We start from the raw sequence: 26,178 nt of genomic DNA, 5'->3' as shown, positions 1-26,178 counted from the left end.
CCAAATAAATAAATTTTGAATTTATTTGCTTGTTTTTTTGGTATGGCTGGCCTTTTAAGTACCTCTATTTGTGATGTTAATTAAATAGTTATTAAAGCAAGTTCAGTAGAAAATTTCTAAAGATTTCTAAAGCTTCTAAAAGAATTAAATTGTTTTTTCTGGTTACATTGTCTCTTTAAGTTGTTCCACATAGAGAAAGCTCTGCCTTTAAGGTTACTGATCAGAAGGCAAGATTGCATGACTTTTGCATCACTAATTTCTGTCTAGTAAACACTAGAGTTTACAATATTCAGCTGGTTGTTACTATTGATCACTCTCCTCCCTCCAAGGAAAGCTATTAGAAGAAAATGTGCATTTGTATTTCATCCATTCCACTGCAAAGACAAGTGGCCTAACAGAAATTTGCTTTCATCTCATGGTTATTTATTCAGACAGATATGGTGCCTCTCCCTGCCTCCACCTTCAAATTAAAAACCACTGTGATTCTTGAACCAAGGAGATGCACCCTGTTACTTGAGATGGTTGTGACTTTACTAAATGTTTTGAGTTTTAGTGTTATTTGATTTCGCTTACTAGCTGTCTCTTTATTTCAGGATGGTCATATAGCCCTGCATCTTGCTGTAAGAAGATGCCAAATAGAAGTAGTTAAAACTCTTATCAGTCAAGGATGTTTTGTAGATTTCCAAGACAGACATGGCAACACTCCCTTACATGTGGCCTGCAAAGATGGGAATGTGCCTATTGTGATGGCACTCTGTGAAGCAAATTGTAGTTTGGATGTCACTAATAAGGTAAATGGAATATGGATGCTGAACTACATTGTTTATTAGCTCATCTGTTGCATTAGGTGACCTTTTCAAGTTCTCTGATATGAAAAAGTCTTCCTAACTTTTTCTGCCTCTGAAAGTGGCCAAATGCAAAGTATTAAATGGCTCACCTCTCAAATTTACCAAAATTCATTTCAGTTGAATAGATCATTAAACATCAATAAAGAAAAAAACAAGGTGAATTATCATTGTTTTGCCAACCTTCTTCCCTAGCCATTTAGCTTTGCATTATGCAGATTACATCTAGTGCAAAAGAACAGACAAAATGCATTGCAGCTGGCTTTGATTTCATATGTAACATTGAGCTATACACAGAATTGAAGACTGGTATGTTTTCTGCTACAATGTTGTAACTCTAAAAATGGTGATTGCAATGGTTATTTGATGCAGCAGTTATTGGTAGATTAATGCCAGCTAAAATTGCAAACAATCTGTAGTTGGTTCCAAAAAGAATATTTAATTACCTGCCCCTTAATTTAGAGTCCCTAGTGCCTTTTATTTTGCTTTTGTGCTCATGCTGCAGTGTATGGGATAACTAAACATAATGCTTTACAGGTTTATATTATGTCTTTTATCCCGGAGGTCTTTAAGGGAAAAGTGAGATGTTTCATGCAACTTTCTTTATGTAGTTTGAATAGGTCAAGGTCAGCCGCTGAACTCTACTCACAGGCTGTGGTGCTTATGGCTTGATATTTATCTCTGAATGTCTTTCTCTGCCCTATTTAAATTTTATATGTGCTACAAAGTTTAAAAGTTACTTATAAGAATCTTTATGTTGCTATCTGAAATTTCTTTGATTCAGGTAGTTTAGCTTCTTTGTGTTTTTTCGTAGTTAACACTTCTATTCATTACCAAAGCACTTACATTATACTGGCCAGATAAAAACCAAAGAAAATTATCAGGTTTTTTGAGGATTGTCCGTGCAATCACTTCTGGTTTCAACAATTAAAGTCATCAGCTGTCTAATGAAAAAAGTTAAAACAATGAGCTCCCCAGTCCCGCTTCTCAGCTCAAATCTGATTGACTAGGCAATTAAATCCAGATCCATAGATAAGAGCACATTTTAGAGAAGTTGAGTTAATGGACCACAAGGCTGTGGTCCAGTTTGCTAATGGAGAGTGCTGAGCTGGAATCACCCCTGGCATGCTGTGGAAAAAATAATTAGCCCTCAAATGTTCAGTTGCTGTGGGTTCATGGCTACAGAAGCTGTGGTTGTAGTTATTCTTCTGCTGTTATTCTTTTAAGAGTAATGTATTCTGAACAGATTTTTAAAGTGCCCTTTATTTGAAATGGGGAGTTTGAGTGTTATTAAATAGAGAATATTAATTTCTACTTCCCCTCTTCAGGACAAAACCCTGTATTAACAGGGCATTAACAAAATGAACTTCTGTCCTTGGTCCAAACATTTGTCTTTGTCCCACATGTATGCAATACTGATTGAAGGCACTGTTTCTTTCAGAGATTCAGTACAGCAGAACATCACATGCATTTAGAATCATAGAATCACAGAACCATTTTGGCTGAAAAATAACTGTAATTTCATAGTCTAACCATTAACCCAGCACTGCCAACCCAACAACTAAACTATTTCCCTGAGTCCCCACATCCATATTACATAAATACCTCCAGGAATGGTGACTCTACCACTTCCCTGAGCAGACCATTCCTGTGCTTGACGACCCTTATAGTGAAGAAATTTTTCCTGATAGCTAATCTAAATCTCATCTGGCACAACTTGAGGCCATTTCCTGTAGTCCTGTCACTTGTTTCATGGCACAAGAAAACCAACACCCACCTCAATACACCCTGCCCTTAGGCTGTTGTAGAGAGTGACAAGGCCTCCCTCAAGCATCCTTTTCTCAAGGCTAAACAATGCCATCTACATCAGCAGCTCCTCACAGGACTTGTGCTCCAGACCTTTCACCAGGTTCATTCCGCTTTTCCAGCCATGGCCCAGCACCTCAATGTCCTTCTTGTCATGAGGAGCCAAAAACTGAACAGAGGATTTGAGGTGTGGCCTGCCCAGTGCTGAGCACAGGGGGACCATCACTGCCCTGGTCTTGCAGGACACACCGTTTGTAAAAGGATGCTACTTGAGTTGAGGTGTAGGGTCTGGAGGAACCTGAGCATCTTTTCAGATTCCAGTTGCCAGAAAGCTGGCTTTGCTCTCAAATATTTCTATCAGTAATGTTGTGAGTTTGTTTCTGTTGTAGACAGGAAGAACAGTATTGAAAGCATAAAAATGTGAAGTAATAGTAGCCTACCAGCAAAGAATAAATGGTAATTTTTGTAACAGTAACTCTGAACATGCAAAACCAGAAGTGGCTGTCATGAGGACCTGTTGTCAGTGAAGAGATTAATGGAAAAAAGAAAAAATTGGATAAGCAATTCTTTAGAGCACTTTCCCTCTTCACTGAAAAAGATATATTATTTCATACTGACTTCTTTCATTCATTCCTTTTATTTCTTTGGGTGAAAGGGGGAGATATTTAATCTTCAGTAGCACTTGGGTTGAAGTAGAACCCAGAGTTCTAAAGGTTATGGAATTAGTGTTGTTTAAGTGGTTCATCTTTAATTAAGTAAAAAGGCAGTTAAATTTTCTGGAATTAAAAGACATTATCAAATTTAGCCAAAAAACCTCTAAAGGATTCCTCCACAGTTGTTTCCCCATTTTTTAAATAGTCATCCAGCCTTTGTTTTTAATTGCACTTTTGGCAGTTGTGCTTAGGCTGCAATCAAAAGTACTTTTTCTTGCAGTTTTTGCAAAATCCGTCCTGTGTGCCAGTATGTATAATTGTATAATATGCCTGATTATTACACATAAAATTTGAAGTGAAGTTCTTTGACTAATGTAGTGACACTTCTTTCCTCATGTTAGTATGGAAGAACACCTTTACACCTGGCAGCAAACAATGGCATTCTTGATGTTGTCCGGTTCCTTTGCCTGACCGGTGCCAATGTAGAAGCATTAACCTCTGTAAGTATTGAGAGATGCTGTTATTTCATGCATGATAGTTGAAAGAGAACTCATGAAAGAGACAGGTATAGGAAAAGGACATTGAAATTTTTAAAAAAAGGCCTGTTGTATGTGATACAACATGGGTTTTCTTCTATCTTTGGGAATTGTTCTGTCTCTTGTCTACTTGTTCCCTTCTTGCAACTGAATTTGGAACAGTACAGTTCCAAACTATATTAGTTGAACTGGATTATGGTACAGTGCAGCTACCACTTTGTCCACCCCTAATAATTTCTTCATCTAAGAATTACTTGCATCATTGTGTTTTCTATAAGTTTTGAGTCACTTTATATAAGTTTTGAGTACACTTAAGATGTATGCCATTTCACATTTGAGAAACATACAAATGCATTGTATGTATCTTAAATATTTTTCTTGCTTTAAGGGGGTTGCAAAGTTCTAGTTTTATGGTGGGAGATGTGTGGTTGAATGGATGAGCGAGCTGGCGTGAGAGTATCCTTGTAAACAAAATCATTCATGTCAGATCAGCCAGCACCCCTGCTTCCCATTAGTAACACAGAGGGCATTTTTCATTCTCAGTAAGGGGAGAAACATCCTTCTAATGACATATCCACGGCAGGAATGAAGTGTCCTTCGTCATATGCATGATAAATTATTGATATCACACACACCACTACGTGTGTTTTGAACAAACGAATCATGTTTTCTACGCAGATGCAGCGGATCATTTTACATTGCTACTCACTGCTACTCACCAGTGTACTCTGCTTAGAAATAACTACTTCTCTATATGAGAAAGACATGCTGTCATTAGATTTTAGTTGAGCCCACATTTTTTAGAGCTCTTTTCCTAACAAATTTTTCCTGAGATGGCTGAAATGGAGGGGGAAAAAAAAAGAAAACTTCTATATCATTTGCTATACCCATTTGGTAGAAAATACTAATTATTGTGGTTTTTTCCTCTAGATTTAACACTGCAGTTTTTTATTTTAAGCACAGATCTTAAGTAGGAGGAGAATGCCAATAAACCTGGAATTGTGGCTTAAACAAGTTTAGGACATAATAATTACTTTTCAACAACTATTGGATTGTATATTGCCATGTCCCCTATTAATCATAGTGAAATGTGCATGCAGTGGACTTGGTAGGATGCTCTACAGATTTCCTTTGTCATCTGTTTTTGTCTTTTTTGTTTGCTTCTTACATCTCATTGTGCATATGTAATTGCACTACTACATAGTGTAGAGATAGGATAAAATAAAAGGGTGATGGGGGAATTCTTGAGCTGTTGCACTTCATTTATGTCATGAGAGCTGTGTTGGCATAATTGCCTGTGTGGACACTGTCCTTCCAAGATAAAAGTACATTTTGTCTCTTCAGTTTAGGTCAGTTTGAAGGACATGACAAATAAATAGTGCTGATACTAAATCTAGCAGGAGCAGTACACTGAATATATGTAACCATCCATTATTCTAGCAGCACAGAATAAAGAGAGAAGGAAAAAGGAGGAGATGACTAAAGGAGCTTGCATGTTGTAATTTTAATATTTCAGTTTTGCATTGGTTTGCTAGAAGGCTATTAAACTGTTCTGAAAAGTTTATTAACAGGTCTTTCTGAGCCAGTGCAGTAGAATTAATGGCCTTTTTTTTCTCTCAGTATACCATTCCTGAGGAGCTAACTTTTCCAACACCATTAAGTAACTGTACTGCATTATGAATTTCTTGCCTTCTTCCTGGGTTAAAGCCATTTAACTAAAGCCATTTTCTATTTTTAATTTGATTTCATGGATGGTGTTAAGTGACCTTAGAAAACCTCCCCTCCTGGAGTATGCAACAATTTCAAATGTTTGAAAATGCCCCAAAACATCTGTTGTGCTCGCATGTTAACTGGCACCATGCTGTTGGATTCTCCTCATGGAAGTTTCTAAACAAACTTTGAAATCGTCAGAGTGATGAAAAGTTTTGAATGCAGATGCTTGCAAATGTGATTTGAACTCAGGATCAGCTCTTTCAGGCTGTCTGATTTGCCATATAGGAAGCCAATCAGCAATTGTAATGAAATGTACCAGTAGGTGCAAAATACACTTCCATGGATCCTGCAACCAAGCCCTTTTTATATGTCAGTTTTTCTTACCTATTGCTACACCAGTGTGTAGATACTCTGTACTTTTCAGGAAAGCTTGAATAGGAAAATAACTTGCTATTTTGCTTGTGGATGTATTTTCTAATTCTCTTATCTAAGAGAGTGAAATAAGCAAAGTACTCCTAAATTAACTCTTACCAAAATTTAAAACAATAGAATAGCATAAAATAGCTGTAAGAATCAAAGTAGTGGGCAATTTTTCTTTTAGTCTTTTTAATATTAAACTGCTGATCTATCTAACATAGGTAACTAAATGGTACAACCAGAATACTGAAGGCAGCTTTGCTTCCCCTTTTAGACTTGCTGATGCAATTTAAACTGCATCCCTTACAAGTTTCTTGCTTTCTGGAATCCTCCAGTGGCTGATATGCCACTGTCAGTCTTTATCTATTGGTAAACAAACATTCACCTGCTATTCATGTGAGTCAATATGCTAATGTGTCTCTTCTTTGTGACCTTTTAAATCTATTCAGTGGGCAATATCTAGAAATCACTATCATCCTCTAATTGCTGAGAAGAGAGATGGAATTCAGGGGGAGGAGTGTTGACTTTGCTCTCAGATTCTGATTTCAGAGTATCTTGTTACAGTGGCATCCAGATGCCCATTTGTAAAAGAAAAATGAAGGAAATGTTGCTAATAATTTGTGTTTTAACAGGATGGGAAAACAGCAGAAGATCTCGCCAGAGCAGAGCAGCATGAACATGTAGCCAGTCTGCTTGCAAGACTTAAAAAGGTTGGGAATACATAAATTTTAAGTGAGGTTTTCATCAAAGCCATTCTAAAAGCTGTTGCAGAATTCCTTGCTGCAATGCTGTGGTTTTTTCTTTTTCCTTTTTATATTTTTAATTTGAAATTATGCCCTCAATTAAAGCAAATATGTACATATTCAAGAAGCTTGCTAAGCAAATATGCACTGTTGATTTATATCTATCAGTGTCTGACAGTGCCTAGCGAAGCATCTAAGGTATTTAGTAGAAAATAAGCTATTATCACATCCCCCAGGATGACTTATTTCCTCACCATCACCATTTCACTTAGATAAAGGTTGTGAAGGATGGGAGGTCTGTGCCCCTTACAAAAATACCAATACCATGTGAAATAGTTGCATAAGTTCTCAATGTCATCTTTTAATTCTGCAGTTTCTGTATATCCAAATGTCTTGCTAAGTAGAACAAAAAGATAATCCGGGCTTGCTGTAAGGCAGCATGTCTGACACATCTGATACACATTGATTAGTCAGATAGGCATCATCACTCATGCTGGGAAGGTTCCAGAGCCTACTTGCCTGGAGATTGCAGGCAAGAGCCAGACCAATTAAAATAATCCTGTTATAATTACAAAGATGAGTCTGTGATTGGAGAAACTGAAATAAATGACCATTTCTATTGCTAATAGAAGATGGTACACATCATGTATTGCCAAGGTAGAAGTAGAATCATGTCCTTTAGGCCTGCCAGCAAATCTATACTTCCTAGGAATGTAAACTCTATGACTGTAACGATGTGAGAAAGTGCAAAGTTCAGACTTCCTTTGCAATGACAGCTTTCGTAAAGTTTGTCATAATAGGCTCCATTTTGCATAGTTCCATCCCCACACCAAACTCTTATTTGTGTCTGCATGCAGGCTGATAAATTAATGATTTATTCATAATGTAAATATGCAAATAATACAAATTGACCTAGAACAAAGGAAGAAGGTCAGATAGATCTCTTTTGAAAGAAATATTAGTAAACTGTAACTCTCTTCTTGATTGCGGAACATAACATCACTGAAGACCTGTCTCTATATATGTGGGGAAAATGTCTAACTTGCTAAAGAAATGCCTGCTGGTGAGGAAGGAACAAATTTGCCTGCACTACTGTTTCTGTCAAATTTCTCAGCTCAGTTGCTGCATGCTTATAATTAAGGGGGGCTCATCCTACATGTAAATTAAGTGCAAATGCAGAGCAACAGAGCCTCTCTCTCTGCTCCAAATAGGGGAACGAAGAAAGGGAAGATCAATCTAGTTCCTTTGCCCTCACACTTTCCTGCTTCCTCCCTGTTTCTTTGAAATTCACCCAAACATGAGAAGCACTGAAAAAGCTGATGTAAAGAAAAGAAGAAATGCACATTGAGTTTTTGGATGGTTCAGGTGATAGCTGTCACAGCAAAATTCTTGAGTGCTGCATGTGTATTCCATAAGAGATGCATATTGGTTAACCTTCTGAGACTGGTGGGTTAGGAGAATGGGCACTGAAAGAGGCTAGTTTTGACACCTTTGCCCGCTCAGTTAGACATCAAAATAATTCTATTCACTGATTTGAGCCTGAAGACACAGGATTTTCATGAAACGTCAAGGTGGCTCTTGAGAGTGAGCATTAAGCTCTCCTGTCTGCTTGTCCAGTAGCTGACAGCTTGCATGATGAGCCAGATGAATAGAAGTCCAGCCAGAAAGTGTATCTAAACCCCAGACTGAGTTTGTTGGGAGGCAGAAGTTTCCTGCTGCACATTCTGATTTCTTCTTTGTGTTGAATTTTAGGATGCCCACAGGGGGATTTTTATCCAGCAGCTGAGGCACACACAGAATCCACAACCCCGGATCAAACTGAAGTTGTTTGGATACTCTGGCACCGGGAAAACCACTCTGGTGGAGTCCCTCAAATGCGGCCTGATACGAAGCTTTTTCCGAAGACGTAGGCCTAGGCTCTCTTCCACAAACTCAAGCAGATTCCCCCCATCACCTTTGTCTTCCAAACCTTCAGGTATGGTTTTGAGCCATAATGCCTGTATGAGAAAACTGTTTCCTCTTATTCCCTAAGCTCCTAAGAAGAAGCTGTTGGCTGCACTGCAGAAGACAGGACAGCCTAATCATGTAAGAAACAAAAGAAAAAGGGAGAATGGACTGACTTCTCTGTTCATAGGTTTGTACCTAAAGTAAGAGGAAGAGGACCAGCAAGTGTGAAGGATATGAGTAGTTAAAGGGGTTTTTTTTCTTACATGCTGCATAAGTGAACTTGCACAGCAGAGGACAGGACTTGTAAACACTGCTATTTATTTGTCACAAAAAGTCCTAGGCTGCAAACATCAGTGTCATTACTAGCTTCCTTTCTGCTGGAGGAACTTCAATAAACACTGCAAAATTGGAAGAGTTGCTGCATCTCTATGTGATTTTTAAGTAGTAACAGGTTTCAGAACTGCCTCTGATGCCTTGGAGTGCTTTTCCCTAAGATACAGGTTTGAATTAGTCCAGTTAGTGGTGTCTAAAATCGTCTTCAAACAAGCTGGAAATGGAAGTTTTCCAAACTGAAGTAAATGTTTACAAATATTAGGGAACAGAATGCTCATGTAGCACCAGCTGGCCTGTGCAAAGTGGGAAGAGCTAGAAGGTGTAGAGGAACTAGCTAGGTTTACACTTAAGCCTGTGCCCAGTTTTTGAAGAACCCACCAGGGGGACAGTGGATAGACCGTGTCCAGGTCTCTTTTCTAACCCTGGGAGCCTACACAAGCAAGCTAAGCATGTTGAGGAGCTCAAGTTTAAATTGATGTTTAGAAGTGGTCTTACTGTGTAAGTTTTAGATTAGGCCAGGTTTGCCTTTTAAAAAAAACCAAAACTTTGGATAATACTTGCAGGTTTGGATTTTGTTCATGATTTTTAAGTAATATTAGAACAGTACTCGTTCTCATGTCTACTTTCTCTCTATTCACCTGAGGAAGCTATCGGGCATTCACAAAATGGCTTAACAAGGCAAGACCCATACCACACAGATTGTTACTGCATTTGATGTTTACTTAACACAGGGGCTTCACACCTGTGACAACAGGAAAAAGAACTGATTGATTAAATTAATCAATCAAAAGTTCTTGATTTATTTATCTTAATTTACTGTGTCATACAAAGGGTGATAAATTACTCAAGGAATATCAGTTCCTGGAGGCAGCACAGGAAGGTTTTGATTGAAGTTAGATTTTTTTGTGTTGGTTGGTAACAGAACCAAAGAAGAGGTTTTGTGTTGCTCACACCATCATAAAATCAGAAAGACTGCCAGTCACACTGGCAAAGCAATGTAAAAATAAAGGTGAATTTGAAGCCCTTCAAAAGAACTTACCTAGATATAAAGCCAGAAAGAGATGCTGTTATATACATACAAAGCTACTATGGGGTTATTTTAGCATTTGGAAGTTTGGGTTTTTCTTCTTTCAGTATATGTTCTTTTGGGATGTAAATCATTATATAGCATGTAAATTATATTCTAGGCTGAGCGACATAATCAGATAAATATTTAAATCAGCACAATTTGGTCTATACTTGGTGATATATGATTTGTTTCTTTATGTGTTTGTTTAAATTCTGTAAAAATAAGTGTGCAAATTCGCTAAATATTTATTTACAACAGCCGAAAAGATTTAAAATGCTAGGAGATCAAACATGGAAGTGTAGTTTGACAGCTAACTGGTAACTTCTTTCTGTTGTAAAACCCAAATATTAGAAATTGCCAACTACTGGAGGAAAGAAGTCTTTATCCACTAGATGGTGCAAGTCAGTTAAAAAGCTCTTTTGTTTCTCATTTGCACTCTGGAAAGCTGAATAAACAAGGAATTTAAAATTTGATTATTAGTAAAATCATTTTGGTTAAGGGCCTGCTTTTCTCCTCCACCACCCCGGTGACACTTGTTAAACAGTGATATTTTTTATCATTACTTACAGGAAGCAATGACTTACAGTCATGCAATGAAACTGTAGCTTTTAGCTAAAAAAAAAAAAAAAGGCAGCATTTTTTGCAACATAGAAGTTAGGACATAGTTTGAAACAGAACATAGGACATAAGTGCTTTATGGGATCATTCTAATATTCTCCTTTTAATAATTCAGAATAAGAATGTAGTTGTGTACACTCACAGCTTCACAGACATCTCCTTTCTTTGAAGAGCACTTTGGGTTTTTTAATCTGCTTTTATGGCTTGCATACTTGTTTTGAAGTGATCTTGTTGTGATTTTCACATGGTTTGTAATCTTTTTCCTTTCCCTGACCCAGTTTCAGTAAGTATTACGAATCTTTATCCTGGCTGTGAAAATGTGAGCGTGAGAAGCCGCAGTATGATGTTTGAGCCAGGCCTGACCAAAGGGGTATTAGAAACTTTTGTATCACCTGCCCATCACTCTCACTTCTCTTCTGATGACCAGTCCACCAAGGCCATTGACATCCAGAATGCCTGCTTGCATGGTAAGAAGAGCCCTGGGCTGGGATGCCTTAATGCTGTAGAGCAGTTAATGCCATTTAACTTGTTTTTTAAAATAAAAATGGGGGGAAAGTCTGACTTGGCATAGTAGTGACTATGTTTGACAATCCAACACTGGTGGGATTTTAATCATTCATGTCAGATCTTTACAATATTACATAGAAACATTTCTAAGGTGAGTAAGTGTGAGAGTAGAAAAGAGGGATATGGTATGACGGAAGCAGGTCAGCAATGTGGCTACTAGTGTGAAGGCTTCTTCACCTATACTAGATGTCATTTGGGGATTTTATCAGATTTAGCCTGGTCCCATTTAGTCCTCATCATTTAAGTATATTCCCGGCTATGCAAAGGACATACTGTTCTCACTTTATGTCAGGACTGGAGCATTTTTGGTAAGTCCCGGAGCTCATCAGTCATTGTGAGTGGAGCTTCTGATTTAATTTCTTTTTTCGCAAGGAAACTAACTGCTCTGCCCTTGAAGCCAGTTAGCAGTAAGAGGGGTCACAGAAGGTGTCGTAAGTACACACGTGGCTTTTGGCTCTAAGACCACACAAATTGTCTCCCCCAGCCATATTAACTGTCATTTATATCAGTGGTCAGATCTCTTCTTCATATGGAAAATGTTTTGCGTGCCTTAGCAGCTGCAATTTTGAAGCTGAGTTAGTATTAATCAAGAGTTTACCTTGGAAACAGAAACCTGCTTATCAGTGCATAATAATGAATGCAGCGACAAAACATTTATCCTAGATGCTGAAGAGTTTGCCAAGTAGCTAAAACTTGTTCTTTGTGTAGGCTAGTTTCTTCCTTCAGTATAATTTGAAGCCCAGTCAAATTCTGCAGGGAAACAGAGTTGTGCCATGGACTGTCAGAAGGACTTTGTTTTCTTTCTCTGTTCTGTACTATACAGAACAAAGTGTACACACACGTGAACTCTGAGTAGCTGTACTCATAACAGCAGGTTGGAGTGTTCTGACTTCTCTCCCTCTGGAAGTTTGAGGTGCCTCTTAACCACCATGTATTTAATTAGAAGCAGTACAGGCGAGGCAGACATCACCCTAATCAGACGGTGCATCTGGGAAGCGCAACATACTAACACTTTTCTCACTCAAAGCTAGAGATGGCAAAAAGAAACATGGAGCTCTTGGAACCCTTAACATGGTGATTCTTCATCCCTGATTTACCAGCACAATGTGAATAGTACAGTTCTGTAAAGCAAAGTGTCTTCTTTTTAGAATGTGCTTCAGAGGTTTTTGGGATCAGTGGTGGCATGTTAAGAAGAATAACTAATAAAAATATTAAGCTTTTTTGAGGCGAACAGGGAAAAGAATGGGAGCCATTATTCTTGGTTTTCAAGACAATTACAAGATCTGCTGCTGTTCTTCAAGGCAAAAATCAATTTAATTGCATAAGACTTTTAATTGCATGCATTTAACACAGGTGCTTACATGTGAAATCAGGCTAAATGTCCTAGAGAAGGAATGTGAGAGAGGAGCAGACTTTGAGGGCCCAACTGCTAAGCCTCTAAACTGACTGAAACTTGTTCTCGTTGTTCATGACTGCATTTTCAGTCTTGCTTTCTCACATGCATGCCGTTTATGTTTGTGACAGTTTAAATCAGATTAAATGTTTTGTTTGTATTTCCGTGGCCAGAAGATGTTTCATGCTTACTGATGATCTCTTCATATGTTTGTTTTTCAGGAGTTGGGGATTTCAGCATCTGGGAATTCTCTGGGAATCCTGTGTACTTTTGCTGTTATGATTATTTTGCTGCAAATGATCACACTGCAATTCACATAGTGCTTTTTAGCCTTGAGGAGCCTTATGAAATCCAGTTAAACCAAGTGACCTTTTGGCTCAATTTCCTGAAATCATTGGTCCCAGTTGAGGAGCCAATAGGTATGTTCTTGTTAATGAAGTATTAGAGATATAAAGCTTCTTGTATTTCTCTGCAACTCTGTACATCATCCGTGTTTGGTGTCTTCATCCATGTATGCAAACAAACTTGACATTATGTTTCTTGGCAAAAGGGAATTTTATCTGTGGAAGAAGCCAGAAGTGTTGCACACACCACTTAGCTCAATTAAAAATGTCATGAAGTACAGTGCAATATCTTGTGGCACTGGGATTTACATCTGTACATGGCAGGTGAAGTTTTATGTTAGATAAGCTATCAATAGTGTTTCAGAGGGCTGGAACCATTCAGAACCAAGTTTAGACACTTTGCTTAAATTCCTTTTATATCTAGCCCCAACAAACAATATTTTCAGCATAAATTAGTCTTGTCAGTGACAACAGGACAGAACAGTATTATGGAACAGTGTTATCCCTCAGTATGTGCAATTTTCATGTGTTTAACATAAAGTTCCATTTGGACTTCAAATATGGTAACTGTTTGGTGCTGATGCACAGAAATCAGTATTTCTTGTAAATTTCACATATGCTCCAATTCTGCACAGGTTTTAAGTAATTTTATTTGTTTTATATTCAGGCTTACTGAAAGTTACTTGGTGAGCAAACCCAGTAAATTAACTTAAATAACATTTTTCTCAAAAGGCCTGGTAGTCCAGGTGTATATACAGTAACTTATTTAAACATGTTTGCATTTGCAGTTGATTACTCGTCTGCAGGCTGTGACAGTCTCTTGGAGTAACCAAGCTCTGTCATGTGTCTTGGTTCTGTGATCTGAAAGATTATTCCAGCCAGTGGATCTAACTCAGCACTGAAGGACATTTTTGGCAACGCTAGGGATTCACCAGAAAAATGTAGTAAATACATAACATTGTGCAAAGAGTTATTTTCTCTCTCTTTCTGTATGCATTATCTCAGCCAGACAACGAGCCAAGGCCAACCCTTGGTTTTCAGTTCAGGCATCTGCATTTTTTAATTTTCTGTTTTAGATCAAATCACAGTGCTAATAATATCAGCATTTGGATCTAACCAACAATAAATGACCAGTGAAAGTTCAAGCTCAGAGATTTGCAAAAAAGGTGACAAAGCTGCAAATGCAGCTAATTTGCAACTGCTGAAAGCTTTTCACTGCTCCTCAGTCTCAGCTGATTTTTTTCTATTTGCTTATCTGATTATCAGCATTATTTAGATACTTCACTTAAATCTGTGTTTATATTGATCAGCTCAGTATGGGTAGCCATCCATCTCTGTATTGCTACAAATCTCTCAAGTAATATTTAGTAACTGATGTGTGCAGAAAAGTTAAAACTCTTGGAATTACTTTCCAGTTATTTTGTCTAAGTCCTTAGCTGGCAATTAAAAAGAAAAATAAAAAGAAGATAATTACAAAATACTTGCCTGGAAGTGTTATGCAGAGATTTGGGGAAATGGGTCTTTTTATGATTTAATTAAGATTATGTAGCCCTTAGTTGATGAGAACTGAGCAGTGATGTAAGCATATGACCTTTTTTTAAGGCTAAAAGAGCATGATAGGGTGTACTGTCTCATTTAAAAATAGTTTAATGATGTCTTCTATTTTCTGGGATATGAGTTTGAGAAAAGATTGAAAACTCTGTGCTCTGTACTGTCACCTCATTCATGCCATTTGTATCTTTCTTTCTTTCTCATTCTTTTTCATGGCTTCTGCCAGGCTTTACTACTTAACTCTCACCTAAGTGAGAGGTCATTGTTTGTGTAAGTACTGCAAAATAGCATTCATATCAACATATGAATGTTGTAGACATTTTGTGTTCTTACAATCTTCTATTCTGCACCTGTAATATTAAGGACTATGCAAAGATTATGTAAAAATCCTTTCATGAAGCTGCTGTTTCTAATTTTTTTTCCCCTCATGCTGTCATAGTTTTTAGTTAGTAGCTATATCATTAGTGCTACTGATTACTGTTTTTGTTAAACCAATAAAGTAACACAATATAAATGTATCTGATGTTATTTAAGTTTTCTAGCTATTAAAATAGGGCCTTATATACACAGTCCTATAAGCAGATAATTGCCAGAGCATCAACAGTTACACTGTTAATGGCTGTTAATGGCTGTGCTTAGAGTTGGTAAATAACTACAAAAGTGGTTGGTATGAAGAATCTAAAATGTATTTCTGCTTTTCTGGGTCAGTATCAGCCATCTGCATAGGCATGCTTCGTAGTGAGGGAGTCCTCTTGTTTCTCTTCTAGCATTTGGTGGAAAGCTGAAAAGTCCCCTGCGTGTTGTTTTGGTTGCCACGCATGCTGACATAGTGAATCTGCCTCGGCCTGTCGGGGGAGAGTTCTGGTATGACAAAGACATCCCTTTGTTGAAAGAAATCAGGAACAGGTAGGTGGAAAGTATATTTATACATAGTGTCTAAACATGCTAATTGCAAAGAAAAATACTAAAATACATTGGAATAGGTAAAAGGTTTTTATATGGCTTATATGATGTTATGGTATTTTGAATATGTTTAGGAAGCTTATGTTGTGCTAAAATTGAAACATTTACCAATATTACAGTGAGTAAGCTGCCCTGAGTGAGCTAAAATGATCCAGCTTATGTCAAAATTAATTGTGGTGTAGGCACTGTCACCCTGTAAACACTGGGCTACATCCAAAGACCCATTCCAAATTTCTGTCTAACGTCTTGGTCCTCAGGTTTTGCACCGGTCTCAGAAAAGTAGGCCATTTGCAGCTAAAAACTTTGGATGCAAAAGAGGAAAATTTACCAGAGATCTACCCTTAGTTGTTTACTGATTTAGGATACCTATGAAAAAAACTTAAATGAGGCCTTACTCTCCACACTTTGCAAAAAGCTGGACATTGTGGAGTCACACAGGTGACAAGGTCATCCAAGAGGTACAGAGAAGTTAGTGAAACTTCTAGAATTCTTCAGCAAATGTCTGGAGCACACGCTAATAGTAGATGGAAATGGGGAATTTTCCATAAACATACTATTGTTTAAAGTAACAATACCTTATATTCAGAGTGAGCGCATAAGCAGGAAACACTGGTTATGAGAAATCATGTGTACCTGCGAGTATGGACACTTGTCTGGGCTGTACAAGAAACAGATGTAGGAATTCCAGCACAATAGTTGGGGAGGGGGCAGTATCTTAATAAATTGAAATAAACCAATAGAAAAAAAAAAACTGTGTGTCATCTTTGGTGCTGGAGTCCTTTTAAATGCAAATCTCTCCAGAGCTAGGCAAACAGGCTTGTGTGGTTGGAAACTCAAAAGGAAGTGGAAAGAGAGCTGTCAACATCAATGACTACTGAACTATTTAAAGTGAGAAGAAAGCAAGCAACTGACATTAAGACCTTAAAATAAATAAATTCCTGTAGTCTCTTCTCTAGTAAAAGGTTTTGGTTTGTTATTACAGGTCATGCGATGCAGTTACAATTTTCTTACACATTTTAACTCTTCATCCTGAGAGAAAACCATTTTCTCTCAATACCTCTGCCTATTTTCAAGAAAATTACACAGCAATTATAGTGTCTGTGCTTATAAAATATCTCAGTATAATCATTACTTAAACTTCATATTCCAACTCCAGTATAATTTAAGACTGAAGTACAATTGTATTAAGAAATAAACTGGATTTGGGGCTAAGTTAATAATAATTTTTTTTTTTTTTTTTAGATTTGGAAATGATTTGCAAATTTCAGAAAAGCTATTTGTCCTGGATGCTGGAGCATCTGGGTCTAAAGATATGAAGCTTCTCCGAAATCACTTGCAAGAAATAAGAAGCCAGATAATTTCTGTAAGTAGTGTCTAATAGTCTGGGTTGGATGAGCCAAAATGTGAACGTCTTGTGTACTGATCTACTGTAAATTTCAAACTTAGAATAATGAAGCATTCAGAAACCACTGTTGTTCCAATGTTCTAACAGCACACTTGACAGGTCTTGTGATAAACAAAGCTTTGACATCAAAGATTCAGTCAGAATTTTGAAAATAGTAGCTGTTTCAAGCAGATGACCAAAATACTCTCTGTTGAAAGGAAACAATTTGAGATATCAGTTCAAAGTCATAATTTTGTTTTTTGATTGGCAGTGACTGGATTCCAGCATTGGTTCCCCCCTTTTTGTTGTTTTTTTTTACTCAGCAAAGTATTATAGAGAAACAGAAATATATTATAAACATATTTCAGGAAAACAGTTTTTTTCTTAAAAACTCACCAGAGTAGAATAGTTTTCTCAACTGTTAGAAAGATAATTCCAAACATGGATACGTAAACTGAATATGTATTAACTTTTGACTGCATTTTTTTAATTGAAAAATATTGCTTGCAGTTGTACCTGTATGTGTAGATATATGCATATGAGACTAAAGGTAAAGTGTAGCCATGGTTTGATGTTATCACCATGAATCCATGGAGACTTTCATAATAAGGGTGGCCAAGTCAAATTTTTTGTAGCCTGTGCTAAATGGATTAATATCATGTTACACACCAACAAGATTTTCTGCAGCTACTTTTAAAACATATTTTTTGTAATTCATTAAAAGTGGATGTAATACAGAGTTAATTCTGTGGGTTGAGGAAAATATTTAGATTAATGTAAAATTCAGCCCATTTTACATTTCTGATGGTTTCTTGATTTTGTAAGCTTCTCTTCTCTCAGAAAGCTTTATTATAGCTATAGTCATAGCTTGAAATCTGAAGGAGTTTACTGCCTAAGAAGTGGAGGCTGTGGCTTGAGGATAGCAAGAAGGCATCAGTGAAGACTAAGGCAATCAATACATCAAAGTACCATTTTTGCTTCTTATTTAGCATCCTGCTGTCTCACCTTTTGAAGTAAATTGGTCCTGTAAAGAAATTGATGAGTACAGATTCTAAATAAATTCTCATAATTTCAGAAATAAGCATTAACTTACAGTTGCATGATGGCAACTCATGGTGATATTTGGAAAATTTTCTTATTTCAGTGAAAAACTAGTTTCTGCCATTCACTTTTTTAAGAAAAGGTAGATAGATCTTATGGCAAGTGAATGCCAGGTGAAAGAGTAAGGGTCCAGCACAAAGGGAGTTCTTTAAGTCTGAATATTCATTATAAATGCATTAGACCTCCATAGAAAAAAAATAGTACCCCTATTCTCAAGTGGATGTTTTCTGTGCTTTTCTAAGACTTGCCCACCTATGACTCACCTATGTGAAAAAATAATCTCGACACTGCCTTCCTGGAGAAAAATTAATGGGCCCAACCAGCTGATGTCCTTGCAGCAGTTTGTGTATGATGTACAGGAACATCTTAATCCCTTAGCAAGCGAAAATGACCTACGACATATTGCACAGCAGTTGCATAGCATAGGAGAAGTAAGTATTTTTATCTAAATTCCATTTCTTTATTTACTGTTCTGGTAGAATATTTCTTTATGAGTTTAAGCAAATGTCTAAAGTCGTTTGGTTTTTTTTCTCTTCCTCTTAAGAGATCGTAAGAAGTAGAGAACACTTTCTGTTATCATTATGTCTTGTGGCTTCTATTTTCTTACCATAATCTCTTTGAGACAGAAAGAATTACAGTTTATTGCTATAGTTGTAATATAAAATACCCAGAAAGGATCACTGTGTTATCACCTTCAATGAAGTGTTCACTGCTATTTGTGTGCACTAGAAATTGAGTAGTAGGATAACACCTTTGCACTAACAGCTTGCAGGGCATGACTAGGCTTTCCAGCTGTTGGGCTCTAATCATCTTATTACTAATGGAAAATAGCAACAAGATCTGGTTTTTGTTCTGAGTACTTGCCATATATTTAAATGCACTGTTGGTTTTTTTTTCCTGTAAGCAGTTTTAATCAAATTGTCGGGTTAGTCTGTTAGGAAGGTGAGAACGTCACCTTCCTATCATCATCATGAGGGCTATCATCTTGGACTTCACAAGATGTAAACAGTAACTTTCATATTTATAAACAGATTAACATTATGCAGAGTGAAACTGTCCAAGATGTTGTGCTTCTGGATCCTCGCTGGCTCTGTTCTAATGTCCTTGGAAAAATCTTGTCAGTGGAGAACCCAAAAGCCCTCCATCACTATAGAGGTCGGTACACCATAGAGGACATCCAGCGTCTGGTGACAGATAGTGACGTGGAAGAACTGATACAGATTTTGGATGCCATGGATATTTGTGCAAGGGACCTTAGCAGTGGAGCAATGGTGGATATTCCTGCTCTCATAAAGACTGACAATCTTCACAGGTCTTGGACAGATGAGGAGGATGAAGTGCTGATTTATGGTGGTGTTAGAATCGTTCCTGTGGAACATCTTACCCCATTTCCTTGTGGAATTTTTCATAAAGTTCAGGTGAATCTCTGCAGGTGGATTCATCAGCAGAGCACAGAGGGAGATGCTGATATACGTCTGTGGGTAAATGGATCAAAGATTATGAATCGTGGAGCTGAGCTTTTAGTGCTGCTGGTCAACCATGGGCAGGGTATAGAGGTTCAAGTTAGAGGACTGGAAACAGAGAAGATCAAGTGCTGTTTACTTCTGGATTCTGTGTGCAGCACCATTGATAACTTAATAGCAACAACCTTACCGGGTCTTCTGACTGGGAAATATTACCTTAGTCCTCAGCAGCTGAGGGAACATCATGAACCAGTAATGGTCTACCAGCCTAGAGACTTTTTCCGTGCACAGAGTCAAAAGGAGACATCACTAACTAACACTATGGGGGGATATAAAGAGAGCTTTAGCAGTATACTGTGTTTTGGGTGTCTTGATGTTTACTCCCAGGGAAGCCTAGGAATGGATATTCATGTTTCTGATCTGAATCTACTTACCAGGAGAAAACTAAGTCGACTTTTGGATCCACCTGATCCAATGGGCAAAGATTGGTGCCTTCTTGCCATGAACCTGGGCCTCCCTGATCTTGTTGCAAAGTACAATATAAATAATGGAACACAAAATTACTATCTTTCAAGTCCAGTTCATGCCCTTCTGCAGGAATGGAGTAATGCACCTGACAGCACTGTAGGGATACTAATGTCTAAGCTGAGGGAATTAGGTCGCAGAGATGCAGCAGATTTCTTACTGAAGGCATCTTCTGTATTCAAAATTAATTTAGATGCTAATGGTCAAGAGGCTTATGCCTCCAGTTGCAACAGTGGCACATCTTATAACTCAATTAGTTCTGTAGTGTCACGGTAAGACGAGGTGTTTTGTATGGATAGCCTTCCAAAGTGCAGAAAGGATAAAAGATATAGTATAAAAGTTACAGTGCATACTAATTTATGAGCTTTTGCATCAGAGGATCCTTCTCTGGCACCACCTGTTTTTTGTGCGTAAACTTTCTACTCCTAACTGTGAGTTGTTGCTCTTTATTAAAAAGACTGGTGTAGTTCTGGTGGTTTAAAACTATTTCTGATTGAGAATGTGCTGCTTAATACTGCCATTTCAACTGGAAAGTCTTAACTTTTAGATTACATACTGCAACTGTTTTATACAATTCTGCTCATAAAAGGTAGGGGGAGAGGAATAGCATATAGTACCTTATGTGTCTGTTTCTTCCATTCTTTTTTTTTCCTTTTCACTGTGTCCTCTGCTTAACTTCTTTTTATATTTGTAAGGAGAGAAATCCACCATTTGTGGTCAATCTGACCAAACTTAAGTGCATCGTTTTTAGCTGAAAAAGTGAGTGCCTTTTGCAGGAGGGAGGGTGCAGTTGATTTGAATGACCCTGCTGGAGTTACGAGAACATGCTACCTCTGTTTCACTTAAATTGTCTGCATGCTTATCATTGCAAGTGGTGCTTGCCTATTAATTTTTTCCTGCGCTTGTAAGTCATTGGTGATGACTCACGCAGAACATTCTTGTGCCAGTACTATAGGTATAGGTGTGATACCTAATCAACTTCAATTACAGTCAAATCATAATGTGAAAATCTCTTAAACTTGCCAATTATCATGCTTTGTTATTTTCATGCACCTCAGGTAAAAGTTCATATCATTATAATAAAGTTCAAAAAATGCAAGTGTTGGATACTGCAGAATAATATTGTCTAGCTGTCAGTTGTAATTTGTGTATAACAAAGGTTTTCTACTATTAGATCCTGCATTACTTACTTCCTGTACTTGAAAACTTTGATGGGGATAAAAAAAAAGGAAGCAAGGTTTCTTGCAGTGATAACTTTTAAATTGATATGAGGGAATATGACCCATTCTCTGTTCTAAAAAGCATGTAATTTTCATGGTGTGATATGTGTTTGTTTATATATATTGTATGTATATATATTAAGACTATTTTTTCCTTAATCTTACATTGTAGTAAATTTTAAAGGATTTTTCTACAAATAAACTGTTGCTTGTTGCATCCTTGTTGGTCATATTCTGGTGCTGAAGGGTATCAAAACTTCTTTTCTTTACAGTCAGAATTGAGGAGAGGCAATGCCTACCTTCTGAAGTTCTTGGAACCTCCTGGTTGACTTCAGGGGAATTTCTTAGTATGCTGCAGGAATATTTATGGGGTTTTTTTAATTGGAGAGGTGGTCCCTGTACAGCAGAACAATCTGCATTCATTTTAACAAATGACAAGCCAAAGCAGTTTGCTACATAGCTTTTCCTTTGTGGTTTTTCATAATGGAAACCAAAACAGCAAATGTGAGTCTGTCATCAGGAATTCTCCAGATAATGCTGTGCTGCAGAGAGAGGGGACACTGTATTAGAATTTGTGCTGCAATAATTGTCCTTTACATTAAATATCCCCTCATCACACAAGGGACTCTGCTGGTGCTGCTTATTTAAAATCTCAACATTATTCCCTGACAGTCTTGGTGTGGCACAGTCTGCAGGCAGCTTTGCACAATACCTCTGCCCTATGTATGCTGCAAAGGACTTATGCAAGATCTTCTTAAAATGGTAATGCTTGTTTCCCCCTGCCTTTCTTTGCCTATTTTAGCCTTGCTTAATTAAATCTTTCCCCAGGTCCCAGCTATTGCTGGACTCCATAGTTAACCATTCCTTTTAAGTCTAGTCCTCAATAAGAAGTATGGTTTATGAGCAGTCCTACCCTGAGCTGTCTGTGTTTTGATATTCTGCTTCTGACAAACTACGTTCAGCATCTCCCACCACTGCTCTAAGAGGCCCAGTGCAGACCCAGCTCTACACAGCCTGTATTTACCTCTGTCAATTAATGGCCACTACCATATTTCAGCTTCCAGCTGCAGACATGTTCAGTACTTCTGTCAGATTCTGGTAAGTGGAGGGGTGTTTTTCATGTCATAAAACTTCCCAGGTTTCTACCAGAAAAGGTTTCCTCACCTGCCCACCTCCCCAGATGCTTTATGCACACTTGAGATATGTGGTCAACTTACCAACACTGATTAGCTACTTTTACTTTATTTTTGTTTTTCCCTTCCCAACAGCATGTTTCTCATAGTTCCTTCTTTCCATTTACTGTAAAATGTAGACCTGGGAATATAAATTACTTAGTGGACTCTATGATGAACCTTTGACTAGCAGTCACAGCCTGTTGCATCATTTACAGTTTTCATGGTAATAGGCTCAGGAAAGTGAATCACAGTCACAGGATAGCTTTGGACTCCTTTCTTATAAATTCTGTGCTACTGATCAAAAAACTAAAAAATTTGTTTCCTAGATGACAATTTGAGGATAAAAAAAAGGCTAGCCAGATGTTACAAATGAACATCTCTTCTGTTGCTTCACTTTTATTAGTTTTGTTTTATGAATGCAACTAGGAGCAGAGCTTCATTCTACAGTTTTTAGAACAGAGTTAAAAGATGCACAGATCCTGCCCTGACTCACTCCAGAAATGGAGAAAATGCAGGCCTTTGTAAAGTCAAAAGAGTTTAGTCATTATTGTACAGAATGTATAGTGCATGCAAGAAACATCATGAGCTTAGCTCCTGACAGTGAAATAACTGAAGCTGAACAGTAACCATCTTTGTAGCTTCAGAGAAGAGCTGCTGAAACATAATCTTGAGGATAAACCAATGAATGACAATTTTCATTTTATCTTCAAAATCCATAATATAGACAAATTCTGAAGTTTGCTGCTCAAGGCCAAGAGTCATTACAGATTATCTTGCACTTTAGAGAAGCATTCTACTGGCACTCAGACTCAAATCCTGAAGAAATTTTCTGAAGAAGACAGGGAAGAAGCAAACACTTTAGTGAAGGCCATTTTTCCAGTGATTTCTCCCCAGCATGCAGCAATATGCATCAAATAAAAGAAATGCTTCATATGGCTGTTTTTATTGAGTGTTATTGGTTGTACTATTTTTGGAAGTTTTGTTGCTGAGTTTAGAAAGCCACAAGAGATCAGTGGTTACATGCAAATGATATTAAGGTAGGCCAAGGGCATCCAGAGACGGCCTCAGGTGGAGGTGGATAGATATGTTTTTTCTCACCTTAAAAGGATGAGGAGGCAAGGGTAACATGAAGAGAGTCACAGGTTTTAGGACCTTTGGGATTCAAGTGATTGAAAAAGTTATGGAACAACAAGAGTTTAGAAACTCCCAAATGTCACATGCTTGACAGAGCCAGGAGGTTTAGAAAGGAGCCAGTTTCCTAAATGGTCAGGTCTTTATAGAGAGCAACAGTGAAGTTTTTAGAGCTGGCTGTGCCAGAGCCAGTTCCAGGTCCTAAACCTCTGTTGGCTGTGTTCCTCCCTCAAAGGAGAAGTTACCTCCCTAATTCGTTGCAATCTTTTTATTGCAGAGATGCTGTGTTACAGCATCACTTAAAACAGGTGCCTCAATTTGAATTGCATCACTATTTCAGCTTTGACAATGAAATGGAGGAGTAATGCCCAAAATTGTAACTCCAAGGAAAGTAAATGAAGCATGCTGTTGGCTAAGTCAGAGGAGATGGAGCATTGCCATATCTTTGAAGCTAGCCTAAAAGCACTGTGCACAATATTGAAATTTATTTCTATTTGATTTTTTTTATTTGTGGACTTATTTTTTGACACACTGGACTCAGTCCACTGTGTCAAAAAAAAAGAAAAGAAAAATAAATTCACTCACATTTCAGGTGTTGTCTGACTCAGAAGACAAGGCAGTGGGTGGAAAAGAGAAAGAAAATTGTTTTTAAACAATGCCTAAGATTTACAAAAGGGATACAGCCAAGCCACTCAGATTTTGCAGATAGAAGTACTTGGGTCTTCAGAAGTCAGACGAGTGTTATATAGAAGAGAACGGATGGTATTCCTCTGTATGGCTACACTATTTATCATAACAAGCTTTACAGGAAGCAGTGGGGCTCTGCCTCAAAGCCAGCTGAGGATCTTTGTGGACCTGGTTCAGTTTTGCATTAACCAAACTGACCTAGCGTTTCTGCACCAGCCAGACTACTTTGGGTGACGTCCAAATCCAACACATGCATATTTACAGATCCTTTTTCAGAAAGCAATTATGTTGCTGAGTCAGTTTGATCTAGCTTAAAATTCACTGGCCTGCCCTGAGACAAGGCAGACCTGGACCACCTTGCCCAAACTCTGGGTCCTGCTGTCACCAAGCCTAGGATACCTGCACTACCAATATGCACTCACATACGCTAGGCAGAGAGGAAAACTTAGAAGAATTTTGGGCAGGGTGACAAGGGGGTCTCAAACAGTAGTGAATGCTTGGACATGCTGCATCTTTCATGGATTTCTTGGCAAAGAGATGCTGACAGCCTGAGCCCACACATACTCCTTCTACAGAAATGTAGCACCTGCTGCAATGGTCTAGGCATGTCTGGTGGCTCTGTGTCCAGGCTCATGAATACGCTCTCTGCTGTATCTGCACAGGATTCAGAATGCAGCTTGGTGAGGTATGTTCCCTATGGATTCAGGCACGGTCACAGCTGACTGTAACACACCTGGAGACTATACGTGGACTGGAAGTATATGTGCTATCTAGAAGGTAACTGGAAGTATGTGTTTATATCTGGACCATATGTGTTGGAAGTATAGTCAGGATGCTTCTGCTGCACCTCAGCAATTGAAGCTGGAGGGCTGGGGGAGAGGGTTGGAATCTGCATGAGTAAGGACTGAGTGAGACACCAGCATGTGGTGCACAGGGAGGGGAGGATGAAGTGTACTTTTCAAAACTGCTGTCAGAGAAACATGGGAGAGAGGGGAAGGCTCTTGCATTAGAGAGGCTAGACTGCTGATGTTAAAAGACAGCATGTGTATGACTCTTTGAGTCATCCTGTGCTTCACTTTTTGAGCTGCTCATTGCATTGCAAAATCAACTTTTTTAGCCTGGCCACAAAGAATTATAGTTTGACTAGTCCATTTCACATGAAAGATGAATCAGCTTCACTTTCAGACCCCCTACACAGGACTGCTTACAAGTCAAAACAGATGTAGCTATCAGCTAAGCAAAAGAAGCTCAGAGAGTAGGTTAGCAGCAAATCCTGCTATCACTAAATTTACCTACAAAGTTCTATCACTTTGTATCATTTTTGCATCTTTCTATTAGCTGCAAATGCGAGAAAAAAGTACTCTGCAGAGTGCTGAGAGCAATCAATTATTGCTAAGCCAAAATTTTTATTACTAGAAAAACAACAAGTACAAGTCTGGAATTTTGTGCCAAAGGCAATGTGTCAGTGCATACGAAAATCAGTGTAGGTACAGATGAGTTGTAGGGCAGAAACATATCCTGCTCTTCTAAGCCTATAGTATGCATTATTTCATCATTCTTAAGGTATGTATCTGCAGAAGAAGCAGGAAAGATATTTCTTTAGAAGTGTTTCCCAATAACCTGATGGCTAGGATTAGACTCAGATTTGGTTATGCTTAAGAAATTAACCACCTCTACAATTAGAGCACATTCAAATTTTCTACAGACCCCTGGGGATTGTGTTGCCAGCTAGAGAATATTGTAACAATTACCCTGGAAAACATGTAAGGAGGTAAGTCACCATAACCAAATTAGTATCAGATAGGCTGGGCTAAATTTCCTCAGTTGCTCACAGTCAGAAGGAAATATCACTTGCAGCTGCTAGACCTGCCAGGGTAGTCAGGTACCAGTACAGGTTTCAGAGGCATCATCTTAAGGCATCATCTGCAGTGTCAATCTGCTTATAGAAGCTCAGAAAGGGGTTGCATGAATGTTTAAACTGATGGATTAACACA

General features: G+C 38.0%; 1 protein-coding gene across 2 annotated transcripts in view; it reads left to right on the top strand.

Annotated features, from left to right (window-relative positions):
• The window catches only part of DAPK1 (death associated protein kinase 1), an 85,720-nt gene extending 64,312 nt beyond the window's left edge, over window positions 1-21,408 (top strand). For both annotated transcript variants that reach the window (XM_030968015.1, XM_030968016.1), the window contains 10 exons: window positions 594-791; window positions 3,706-3,804; window positions 6,603-6,680; window positions 8,466-8,688; window positions 10,959-11,147; window positions 12,862-13,059; window positions 15,303-15,441; window positions 16,741-16,861; window positions 18,226-18,414; window positions 19,015-21,408. In XM_030968015.1, the coding sequence (XP_030823875.1) occupies window positions 594-791; window positions 3,706-3,804; window positions 6,603-6,680; window positions 8,466-8,688; window positions 10,959-11,147; window positions 12,862-13,059; window positions 15,303-15,441; window positions 16,741-16,861; window positions 18,226-18,414; window positions 19,015-20,247 (2,667 nt within the window). In that variant the 3' untranslated portion in view covers window positions 20,248-21,408. The remainder of the gene's footprint in view (window positions 1-593; window positions 792-3,705; window positions 3,805-6,602; window positions 6,681-8,465; window positions 8,689-10,958; window positions 11,148-12,861; window positions 13,060-15,302; window positions 15,442-16,740; window positions 16,862-18,225; window positions 18,415-19,014) is intronic.
• Window positions 21,409-26,178: the final 4,770 nt, after the last annotated feature.

The sequence above is a fragment of the Camarhynchus parvulus genome, chromosome Z, assembly GCF_901933205.1.
Source record: "Camarhynchus parvulus chromosome Z, STF_HiC, whole genome shotgun sequence".
NCBI lineage: Eukaryota > Metazoa > Chordata > Aves > Passeriformes > Thraupidae > Camarhynchus > Camarhynchus parvulus.
Note: the sequence above shows the minus strand (reverse complement) of the source record. Positions and strands in the feature narration are given on the sequence as shown.